The sequence below is a fragment of the Garra rufa genome, chromosome 4 (assembly GCF_049309525.1).
Source record: "Garra rufa chromosome 4, GarRuf1.0, whole genome shotgun sequence".
In the NCBI taxonomy this organism is placed as follows: Eukaryota; Metazoa; Chordata; class Actinopteri; order Cypriniformes; family Cyprinidae; genus Garra; species Garra rufa.
The window spans coordinates 32,026,625-32,039,587 of NC_133364.1; the positions used below are offsets into that span (position 1 = coordinate 32,026,625).

A 12,963-nucleotide genomic window follows, 5' to 3' on the forward strand; every position below is an offset into this window, starting at 1 on the left:
TTTGTTCCTCCTTTGGAAGTCCTTTTGGATAAAAGCTTCTTCTTAATGGATATGGAACCTAAATGTAGGCTAATAATAACAATAGTATTAATATCAATAATAGTAATTATTATAATTACTATTAACTTGTAGGCTAAATAAATGAGTGCACTTAAGACAGTAAAATGTTTCATGAATGTATCTTTAAATAACCTTTTACAGTTTTAGAAATGTGTTTGTGTAACCTACTATTTATTTTTAACATTAAGACTGTTAATGCTATTTTTAAGTAGGCCTATTATTACATTGCATTTAGTTTGAGAGCACATGAATGACAAAACAAAAACAAAAAAATCTCCTCTCCAAACTATTTCAATTAAAAAAAAAAAATCAGGAAATTTCATATTTTGAAAAATAAAGTTCATAAAGCCATTTAAACTACATTCTTCTGTCACGTAATATTTTATTTTGGTAAAAAAGTACCATGATCCACACTGACAAACAGCCTTCCTTTTAGCGTTTATTTTACATTAGGTTAAAGGGATAGTCCACCCAAAAATGAGTTTATTATGTTTTTATAATTTGACCAATTATAAAAATGTATGGTTTATAAACTGAGGGGACGAATTGCAAAACTGTTGCCACAAAATGTTGTTGTTTTTTTCTCCTACGATTAACTTGCTCCTGAGTATAATCAGATAGAGTCACCTTTTATAAACCCAAATATTCCTTAATGAACAGTCAAATCACTATTGTGATGTTTCAAGTTCTGTGCTTTGCCACATTAGAAGAATCTAAAAGAACTTAACTGTTAGAAGAAAATTCAACAGCAACATTTCCAGAATCAAAATGTTATTTTCTCTGGACAGTGAATAAGTGAATATAAACTTCTTTCAAATCAATATTTTAAAAATTAACAGAACAGAGTTTAAAAAAAGCAAGGTACTGAACCCCCCCAACTGACTATTTCCTGATTTAAGATAAGGCAGCTCAGTCATTTCCAGTAAAATGTAAAAATCAGCTGTAAAGATGTCTTTCTACACTCGCTACACTTGACACCGCTAACAGCAGCCCCTGGCTAAAAAAAAAGTTTAGTTATTGGAAATATGCGCTAAAAAAGAAAGAAAAAATAGATAATAGAATGCGCAAAGGTGGCGCTGAAAAGGCCCAAAAAAGTCCCACTGGAAACCTTGTTACTCGACACAGATATTGCTGATACTTTTTTGGTAATTTAATGCATTGATGAAAGACAGTTTGTAGCAAAGTTTGATTATTTTTCACATTCCCATTTCAAGATTTTGTAAAATGCAGCAGTAAACCAACAATAAAGTAATTTCTGTAATGTATGGATGCCTGTTGTTGCTTTGGTAGTCGTTACATGCACTGCTGCTCTGAGCTCTGGATCCGCTGCTGTCCATGGTGCTGAAGCTCCACAGCTTCACATTATTACAAGTCAAATCAAGAATCAAGTCAGACCTGCAGCCTCTTTGATAGGGAGTTAGATTCCTTAGACTGATCACTGTCTGGTGATTTTTGAAATCCTGTTTTGCAGAGATATATAATATTTTCTCTGTTAGCACACTTAACAGACACTAAAAATCGAATCCGCTAATTGCTGGTTAAACCAAAATCATACATATTCGTATGCCAAACAACTTCAATTTTGATATAATGGGGACTTTTGCAATGATTGCAACATAACTTGTGCAATGATTGGTAATAACAAACATTCCTTTATTAAACACACATCTTAAAATTTTAGTAACACTAAAATCATGATTAGTTTATAAAAAGATTCTAGTTTGGGTTTAAGTTTATGAAAACAATCAGTTAGGTATTATTTAAACAAAGGGAACAACACAAAGACCATTTAGCTTCAGTTCTCTGGACACCAATCAACTGTCGGGTCGGGTGGGGTTGCTATAAACCATTAATGCTCATTTGATTGGAGAGAATATAAGCGTACACCTCTTTTGTCTCGATTGGATTGAGATCTGTGCAATTTCGTGGCCAAGTCAACACCTTAAATTTGTTGTACTCTTCAAACCATTCCTGAACAATTTTTGCTTGGTGGCAGGGTGCATTATCCTCATAAAAGAGGCCACCAGGGAATACCGCTTCCATGAAAGTGTGTGCATTGACACATACCACCTACCTAAGCATTGTTGCAGTCCAAGATAGACCCAAGGTTTCCCAGCAGAATATTGCCCAAAGCATCACACTGCCTCTGTCGGCTTGCCTTCTACCCATGGTGCATCCTAGTGCCATGTGTTCCCCAGGTAAGTGGCACATCCACGTGATGAAAAAAAAAAAATAGGTTTCATCAGACCAGGCCACCTTCTTACATTGCTCTGTGGTCCAGTTCTTATGCGCATGTGCCCACTGTTGGCACTTTCAGCAGTGGGCAGGGGTTAGCATGGGCACCCTGACTGGTTTGCAGCTATGTAGCCCCATGCACAACAAACTGTGATGCACTTTGTATTCGGACACCTTTCCATCAGAACCAACATTTACTTGAGCAATTTGGGCCACATGGGCCAGACTTCACCCCTTATGTGCATCAGTGAGCCTTGGCCATCCATGACCCTGTCACCGGTTTACCACTGTTCCTTCCTTGGACCACTTTTAATAGATACTGACCACTGCAAACAGTATAGTTATAGTTATGGTGCATCTACACTCTATTCTATACTCCATAATGACAAAACAAAAACCAGATTTGATAGATAACCAAGACAACACAAGTATAGGGACAAGTCTGTGAATGTCCCAGTCAGAGCCAGCATTTGAAGCCAAAGTATTTTTAACATAAACTGCAACATGAAGTAAATTAACCTATGAATATGGGTCTTAATATTTTGTATGTGTTGGAAATGTTGAGGCTCTTTGTAGCACTTCATTTATTTTCTGCTGCAGTGTAATGTTAAGGCTTCTGTATGTTACCAGCTCTGCAACAAGAATCTCTTTCTTCTTTTTTTTAATGCAGCATATTTAATGTTGCAGAGAACAGAAAAGAAACGTAAGTTCTTCTTAGATGTTCTAAGTTTCTGAAATGTATCATTGACAAGAATTGCAGCATATTATATGTTCACAAACAAATGTTTATTATTCATAAACTTTTACATATATTTGCATTCTTCCAGCTCGTCTTGTACGTCTTGTTTTTGTTTCTTTATGAAGCTATATTTTTGAGATACAACTCCTCCATCATCTTTATCTTCACTATCAGAAAACTTCTCTCTTTTTTGTGTGATTCAAAAAGTTGGGCTTCTCTCTTCCTAGCCTTTCTTCAATATTTTTCAAAAGGCTTTTTTCAGAAGACTCAACACTCTTTAGAGTTTTCCGTAAAGCATGATTATCAATGTAAGTAATGTAACAGATGTACAGAGGTAACACAAATAATGTACAATATTGAAATAAATCAATAACAGCGGCGAGCGTAATCCAGAGGGACTAGGCAAAAGAGTAATCCACAAGGCAGGCAAGAGATCGGAAACCAGACAGGAAATCAAACACGGAAAGGAAAGACTAGAAAACAGCGAAAACGCTTTGTAAGGCTGCTACTGTAACGAAGCGGGTCAAGACAACGGAGGTGTGGATCCAAATGCAAGCTTTATTAACAGACATAGTCAAAACAGGCAGGGTCAGTGACGGCAAACAGAAATATCCAAGGTAATCCAAAAGAATAATCCGATTATCAGGCAGCGAAAGATCACAAAACAGAAAACAGTCCCAAATCATAATTACAAGGCAAGAAAACAAGGTATAGAAAAACAAGGGTAAACTTTACAGGTTAACAACAATCGGCAAACAGAGGTGTGAGGGAGTGACTTAAATACCAAACACATGGGAACACATGACAAAACCAACCAATAGGAAACGGACACATGGAACATCAGTTCTCCGTCTCCACCTCTGGCTTCTCCACCACCACTGGTCGGCCCCCTGGAGTCGTCTGCCCTTTCTAATCCATGGCTCCTCCCTCTGTCAGCTCCACTGTGGGTTCCACCTGGCTCCTCCTGCTCCACGTCTCTCTTGTGGTTTCCCTGCTGATTCTTCCTTGGCTCCTCCCCCCATCATCTCTACCTTGGACCACTGTCATCCTCCTCCCAAGCCTCCTCCCAGGTTCCCATCCCTCCCTCTGTTGTTCCTGTGGTGGGAGGGAGGCAATATCTCAGGAATATGGACTAGTTTTGTAGTGTTTTAACCCCTGTTTCTATTCCTGTGTGCCCTTATTTGGTCATGTTCCTGCCCTCATTTAGTCTAATTAGTCATTCTGTTCACCTGTCTTCCCCTGATTACCCCCTGTATTTAGGTCAAAGTCTGTGCTTTCTGTCTCTGTTGGGTCTCTATTGTTCTCTACGCCACTCCCAGTGTGGATTACCCTGTGTTTTTGGCCTATAATAAACTCTTTGTTTATTAATGTTACAGGATTTACAGGACAGGACAATATCTTACTATGATAAATCAGATAGCTTACCGCTGTATGAATATCTGATAAATATCTTTAAAAGTGTTGACTGTAAAACACAAAAGAATATATATACATTTTCCAAAGAAAATAAAGACGTTGCACAAACATTTGTTGATGCTGAATTTTTAGTGAAACCTGTGTGATCAACTGAAAGATACTTTCGATAATAATACAACAAATTAAGTGTGTTACACTATAAAAATAATTACTTTGATTTCCAACAATACAAACAGATTGAGAGAAGCAAGTCTATATGAAAATATATACATAGGAGTTCAACTGTAGTCTCACTTTATCATGCAGCTTGAAGTATTAAAATAATACTTAATAGTATTGAAAGAATCTCTTTACTGTCTATTTTGATTCATCAAACAAGATTCACTGATGATCCAGGATAAACATAAAACCCAGGATAGAGCGGCTGAGTGAATGTGGTCTGGACTGTGTGGACGAGGCTCATTGTGTCAGAGACACTGTAGAAGGACAGAGTTCCTGCACTGTGATCCACATACACTCCTATTCTACTGCTGATGGCCTCCACAGGAAGATCAGTCTCTAGTTTACTGTGTATGAATGTGTACCTGGAGGGAGAACAGAACAAACTCCAGGACTGATCATTATATCCAAACCAACACTCTTTTCCTCCCTTCCTGCTGATGCTCTTATATGACACTGATATTAACACACTGCCATTCCACTCAATCTCCCAGTAAGATCGTCCACACACACTCTCTCTACACAAGAGCTGCTTATACACCTCAAACCTGTCCGGATGATCAGGATACGGCTGGACTGTGTTAGTGTACATAATAACTTTGTTGCTCTCAGACAGATGAAGGTATTTATTCACTGTGTTTAGATCCAAAGTGAGTTGATGAAAATCTAAACGAGATAAAAAAAACACATCAAGATCAGGAATTATGAATCTATTTGATCTTTTAATCTATCTGTGTTATAAGGTTAGTTATAAGTTTAAGAGTGAAACATGGGCAAGAAACTCCACTTAAAGTTGTCATTAAGAATTTTTCTCTTAAGTTCTGGTATACACTGCAACTTAAAAGCAGTTTAAAACAAAAAATAAGGAACCTAAATGTTATGTCCCTTAAGTCAACTGAACTCCAAGGATGGAGTTAGGGTTTACCAATATTGATTTTTAGAGATTGAAATAAGCTTGTTTAAAGTATGACATGAAACAGTTAATTGAATTTTGTTTTTTAAACATTTCCACTGTGTATTTGAATTAATTACCTCATGCTTGTCATATCTTATTCTTTCATTTATGTGATCAATTATAAAACTCTTCTATAATGTTTCTACAGCAGGTGTGCCCAACCCTGTTCCTGGAGATCTACCGACCTGCAGACTTCTGACACAGCTGTCTGTAATTATCAAGTGCTACCTAAAAGATTAATTAGCTGGTTCAGGTGTGTTTGATCAGGGTTGGAGCTTCACTTTGTAGGATGGTAGATCTCCAGGAACAGGGTTGGGCACCCCTGTTCAACAGGAAGAACATGAGCACATGAAGAACTCATGAAGAACATTTATTTTTTTTGTCTAAGTGACTTACATTGTAGGAAGTCATTTCTGGTCCTGGGGACAATGTTGCTGGATGTGACTGTGGAAATCACGAGACATGGACAGTGTGAATCTCATGTCAAGAGAAAATAATCCTGCATCCATTCATAAGACATTTCTAAGATGATGTTCTACATGATACATGATGATAGACTCGTTTCTGAGAGCAGATGAATCTTTAACACTTTACCTCTGTCGGAGATCTTCTTGATCTTCTCTTTACAGAAATCCAGTTTGTCTCTCAGCTGACAGACAGATTCTCTCACGTTAACAAAAGAGAAGAGAGAACTGAAGGAAACAGCAGATTCATCTGTAGATTCAGGAGGTGCTGAGAGAGACTGGAAACTCTACAGAAAACAGAAATCAAAACTCATCATTACTCCACACAATAACCTGCACTAGTATTGGATTTGTGTTACTATCTTTTAAAAAGTATTTGATCCCCTGCTGATTTTGTACCTTTGCCCACTGACAAAGAAATAATCAGTCTATAATTGTAATGGTAGGTTTATTTTAAAAGTTAGAGACAGAATAACAACAAAATATCCAGAAAAATGCATTACAAAAAATGTTATAAAATGATTTGCATATTAATGAGTGAAATGAATATTTGACCCCTTCGCAAAACCCTTGTTGGCAAACACAGAGGTCAGACGTTTCTTGTAGTTGGCCACTAGGTTTGCACACATCTCAGGAGGGATTTTGTTCCAGACCTCTTTGCAGATCCTCTCCAAGTCATTAATGTTTCAAGGCTGATTCAGCTCCCTCCATAGATCTTCTATGCAGTTAAGGTCTGTAGACTGGCAAGGCCACTAGTCCATCGTCCCTTTGATGAGGTGCAGGTGTCCTGTCCCCTTAGCAGAAAAACACCCCCAAAGCATAATGTTTCACCTCGTCCCTTCCACCATTTTTGATGGTGGGGATGGTGTTCTTGGGGTTATAGGCAGCATTCCTCTTCCTCCAAACATGGTGAGTTGAGTTGATGCCAAAGAGCTTGATATTGGTCTAATCTGACCACAACACTTTGACCCAGGTCTCCTCTGTATCATTCAGATGTTCATTGGCAAACTTCAGACAGGCCTGTAAATGTGTTTCTTGGAGCAAGTGGGCCTTTGAGGTGCTACAGAATTTTAGTCCTTTACAGCGTAGTGTGTTACCAAATGTTTTCTTGGTGACTATGGTTCCAGCTGCCTTAAGATCATTGACAAGATCCTCCTGTGTAGTTCTGGTCTGATTCCTCACTGTTCTCATGACCATTGAAACTCCACGAGGTGAGATCCTGCATGGAGCCCCAGCCCAAAGGAGATTGACTGCTTTCTCCTTTTGAAAATAATCACACCAACTGATGTCACCTTCTCACCAAGTTGCTTGGTGATGGTTTTGTAGCCCATTCCAACCTTGTGTAGGTCTACAATCTTGTCCCTGGCATCCTTGGACCGTTCTTTTGACTTGGCCATGGTGGAGAGTTTTGAATCTGATTGATTGATTGATTGCTTCTGTGGACAGGTGTCTTTTTACAGGTAACAAACTGAGATTAGGAGCACACCCTTTAAGAGAGCACTCCTAATCTCAGATTCTTGCCTGTATAAAAGACACCTGGGAGCCAGAAATCTTGCTTATTGATAGGGGATCAAATACTTATTTCACTCATTAAAATGCAAAACAATTAATAACTTTTTTAAATGTGTTTTTTTCTGGATCGTTTTGTTGTTATTCTGTCTCTCACTCAAATATTTTTTTCCCTCACTGACATTAAAGCTACAAATTCCAGTATTGCCACTTACATTTTAAAGGAACTTCCTAGGAAATGGTTTGGATAAAACATCTACTTAAAACATGAATGTAACAAGTCAAGCACATTAACAGTGTCACATTGTAAGGTTGAGTAGATTTTCTTAAAAAGCAGTTTAAAGGCTACAACTAGATTTACCATTGTTTATAACTTGTTTGAACATAAGGGCACAGTCCTAAGGTCATTTATTGTTTGGTTTCTATATGCTTGTCAACTGCTAATATAATACCTCACTTCCTGTTTGGGGTTTTCCTGATCAAATTCCCTCTAAACCAGCCTACTGACCAGCTTAGACTGGTTTTAGCTGTTTTTCTTTTTAGCAGTGATGACAGTCTGACTACAATAATTGCAAGACCTAAAATGATCTCCTTATGAAGCCAAACTACAGGAACTTACATGAAACAGATACAATAGAACTAAACAATGAACTTTCTGAACAAGCAGTAGTCAGTCAGCTTAAAGGTGTAGGTTAACCTTGCACCCTCTGACTAAGTTTGAACTGGTGAGTTTGTGATCATGAGTCTGTCCTGGGCTTGCGAGATACAAATGATTGAAAAGATGGGATATTCAAAATAATCAAATATCCCAATTAATACATAAACAATATGTGTTATTATTTTTTGATTAGAAATACAGTCTAAATGTAATTATGGTCACTTGAAATTGGAGTCAGATTAAAAACAGAGCTAGACTAAAATTGAAACTGAATCCAGATAAAATAAGTGAACTTTGCAGAAGCCCAGGTTAAAGACCTACACATATTATACCTTTGCCCACTCCACTGATTCTGTCATTGGGCCAATTGGGTGGTCTTACATAAAATAATTCCTGCCTACATTGCTTTCTGCTCTCATGAAATGCTTCTCTGTGAGTCTCCTGTCACAGCAGGACCTTGCTTAGGTCCACTATGATCCTGTTGTTCTAGATCTCTATTACCTGCAAGAACTGGATGTTATCCTGTGTGTGTAAAAGCTGCTCCAGCTCAGTATTTTTCCTCTTCAGATCACTGATCTCCTGCTTCAGTCGCTCCATACGTCCTTCAGCTGGACTCACTGCAGCCTTTTCCTGATCTCTGATCCACTGTGTCACCTCAGAGCGTCTTCTCTCAATGGAGCGGATAAGCTCAGTAAAGATCCTCTCACTGTCCTGCACTGCTGTCCGTGCGGAGCGCTGTTAAACACAATCACACAGTAGATTCAATGAAAGAGGAACATTGTAGTCTGACTTCTCAACCTTCTCTTCTTCTCCAGACTCACCTTTTGAGACTTCACAGCTTCTCTCAGCTGCTGAAGATCTTTCTCTCTTTGCTGGATACTCTGCTGGAACCTTCTCTGCATCTCCTTTAGCTGCTTCTGGAGGACAAACCAATAAGAGGGAACATAAAACACCAAAGGCAATCTACAGTCGTGGCCAAAAGTTTTGAGAATTACATAAATATTGGAAATTGGAAAAGTTGCTGCTTAAGTTTTTATAATAGCAATTTGCATATACTCCAGAATGTTATGAAGAGTGATCAGATGAATTGCATAGTCCTTCTTTGCCATGAAAATTAACTTAATGCCGAAAAAAACTTTCCACTGCATTGTTAAGAAGGCTTCAGGGCGTCCAAGAAAGTCCAGCAAGCGCCAGGATCGTCTCCTAAAGAGGATTCAGCTGCGGGATCGGAGTGCCATCAGTGCAGAGCTTGCTCAGGAATGGCAGCAGGCAGGTGTGAGCGCATCTGCACGCACAGTGAGGCCAAGACTTTTGGAAGATGGCCTGGTGTCAAGAAGGGCAGCAAAGAAGCCACTTCTCTCAAAAAAAAAAAAAACATCAGGGACAGATTGATCTTCTGCAAAAAGTATGACGAATGAACTGCTGAGGACTGGGGCAAAGTCATATTCTCCGATGAAGCCTCTTTCCGATTGTTTGGGGCATCTGGAAAAAGGCTTGTCCGGAGAAGAAAAGGTGAGTGCTACTATCAGTCCTGCGTCATGCCAACAGTAAAGTATCCTGAGACCATTCATGTGTGGGGTTGCTTCTCATCCAAGGGAGTGGGCTCACTCACAATTTTGCCCAAAAACACAGCCATGAATAAAGAATGGTACCAAAACACCCTCCAACAGCAACTTCTTCCAACAATCCAACAACAGTTTGGTGAAGAACAATGCATTTTCCAGCATGATGGAGCACCGTGCCATAAGGCAAAAGTGATAACTAAGTGGCTCGGGGACCAAAACGTTGACATTTTGGGTCCATGGCCTGGAAACTCCCCAGATCTTAAAACTTGTGGTCAATCCTCAAGAGGCGGGTGGACAGACAAAAACCCACTAATTCTGACAAACTCCAAGAAGTGATTATTAAAGAATGGGTTGCTATCAATCAGGATTTGGCCCAGAAGTTGATTGAGAGCATGCTCAGTCGAATTGCAGAGGTCCTGAAAAAGAAGGGCCAACACTGCAAATACTGACTCTTTGCATAAATGTCATGTAATTGTCGATAAAAGCCTTTGAAACGTATGAAGTGCTTGTAATTATATTTCAGTACATCACAGAAACAAGTGAAACAAAGATCTAAAAGCAGTTGAGCAGCAAACTTTGTAAAAACTAATATTTGTGTCATTCTCAAACTTTTGGCCACGACTGTAGGTGGTTCCTTAGTGATCCACCATCTGGGGGGTAGGTAGGGGCCATCCGAATCATGTTAACATAATGACACTGCACTTTAACAGAAGTTCACCATGTCTTCAGTACATTTAAGCAGCAAAATGCAGCATACAAAAAATATTTGTTACAAATGCTGTCAAAAAGTCAAGGATTAGAAATGTAAATATTTTGTTTTGAAATTATATATTTAGTGTGTTACACTTCTAATTTAAGTTATAGTGTAAGTATTCTTTAATTATATCCATTATAATAATTATGGATATGCAATATTGGTTGATGTTTTTGAACATGTAACAAGGAACGCCATTGAAAATAAAATACCATTGTGAACATTATGAACCCCACCACCACCCGTCCTTGTTGGAGGACGCTGAACAGACAGAATAAAAACAAATAAGAACTTCTTTCCAGTGGCGTCTGCCGTTGCTAAGCAACCATGACCTGATCTCTCAATGAAGACTCGGAAGTTTCAGCAAAGCTTAAATGGATTTCCAGCATTAAAAATCGCTTGCAGTAGCTCTGCTATTAAATTTATTTAAAAATGGTTATTCCTGTACAGATATGATAAGCTGTTCCTTCAACTTGGCTGTTTTTTCAATGTTATTAAGGGAAAGGGGAAGACGTATTTATCTCGATGCGGCGTGAACGCGCCTGGAAAAAACGAGCGCGTAGCACCATGTGTGCGTCGTTTCCATTATGAGCGCGCATACCGCGCGTCTACATTTGAAATAACGAACTTGAGCGCGCATGTGAACGGCCCCTAATGGAATAATCTCCCGATCAAACTCTGCTTCCCAAAAGCTATAAACTGCCTCCGGAACCCAGTTAAAGGTTGTATCAGCGATTTCTAGCCTGAAACATAAAGTGTCAAATTCAGCTGACCTTTCATCACGATCCGCTCGCTGCCTGCCCCATAAATTGTCTGTGAAAAAAACGCGTCTCTCTGGTCAGCCTAGGGTCCGAGATATGCCAAAAAAACAATCGGCACTACCAACCTTTCCACACATAAACAAACAGTGTTCCAACCAATCAGCGTCAGGGGTTTGGTGTTGTGGACTTTCGCTCCGCCTCCCTCACATCCCAGCACCAGTAGGAAAGTCCACAACACCAAACCCCTGACGCTGATTGGTTGGAACACTGTTTGTTTATCTGTGGAAAGGTTGGTAGCGCCGATTGTTTTTTTGGCATATCTCGGACCCTAGGCTGACCAGAGAGACGCGTTTTTTTCACAGACAATTTATGGGGCAGGCAGCTGAAATTGACACTTTATGTTTTAGGCTAGAAATCGCTGATACAACCTTTAAGGTACAAAAATCTATTCAACAAAAATAGTGATGCAGTGAAGTGTTTTTTCGCTCAGCCGAGGCTTCTCTGTTGCTGTGTGGAGCAGTCTGTGTCAGTCACCTCTTTTAAACCCACCGCCCCTCCCCTCCCCGACTCCTGAATGTCACTCACTCAATCATTTATGCGGGCATACACTGACTGCGGTCTCATGAGGAAACGCAGCTTTTTGATATAAAGTTTACTTGTTCCCGAATACAAATATTTTTTTAAGTATTTGTTCGAAATAAGTATTCGTAAAAAACACGCTATTTGTGCCTTTCCGAATACCGTATTCGGGTTCGGCTCCACCCCTAATACATTGTGCCTCTCGACACTGGATTTTAAAATTCTACTAAATAATGGTCATGTCTTTAGTGTATTAGTGATCAAACAGCCCTGAAATTCTGTCAATAATTTATGCACTCTCATGTCATTTTAACTTAACTGATTTACTATTGCAGAACAAAAAAAAACAGACATTCTTAAAGATATCTCTGTTTCCAGAGCCCAAATCAACTATGATGAATACTAGGTGAACTGATGGTTTTACTTCATACCTGTTTTTCTGTCCTCTGTGCTGCAGCTGATACAGTATCATGATTTTTATGTTCATCCATTATACACATTACACAAATACATTTCTGGTCAGTGTGACAGAAAACCTCAAGGAGCTTCTCATGTTTCTGGCAGAACATCTCCTGTAGTCGACTAGTGGCTTCAGTTAAACTGTGTCTCTTTCCTTTAAAGAAACTCTCATGTTGCTCAAGGTGATCCTGACAGTAAGAGTTCAGACACACAAGACATGACTTTATGGCTTTGTATTTTCTTCCAGTACAGATGTCACACTGCACATCTCCAGCTCCAGCATAACAGTCGGTAGGAAGTTTGGTCTTCTTCAGTTTTTCCACTACGTCAGCCAGCATGGTGTTTCTAGCTAAAGCAGGTCTTGGAGTGAAGGCCTTTCTGCACTGAGGGCAGCTGTAGACTCTCTTCTGATCCTCCTGATCCCAGTGGCTTGTGATACAGCTCTTACAGTAGCTGTGTCCACAGGAAGTGGTTACTGGATCCTTCAGTAGATCCAGACACACTGGACAGATAAACTCATCCTGAGAAACTCTGGCTTCTGCCATTTTCTTGCATGAGAAACAAATGCACAACAGCTCAACTACACTTTG

At 39.3% G+C, this 12,963-nt stretch overlaps 1 protein-coding gene across 1 annotated transcript; it reads right to left on the reverse strand.

Moving 5' to 3' along the window:
- Positions 1-4,581: 4,581 nt before the first annotated feature.
- LOC141333842 (tripartite motif-containing protein 16-like) lies at positions 4,582-12,963 on the reverse strand. The gene is made up of 6 exons (XM_073838990.1): positions 12,346-12,963; positions 9,077-9,172; positions 8,757-8,990; positions 6,219-6,375; positions 6,021-6,068; positions 4,582-5,335 (listed from the first exon to the last, which is right to left on the reverse strand). The coding sequence occupies exons 1-6, from the start codon at positions 12,916-12,918 to the stop codon at positions 4,821-4,823; spliced, it is 1,623 nt and encodes a 540-aa protein (XP_073695091.1). The 5' UTR covers positions 12,919-12,963; the 3' UTR covers positions 4,582-4,820.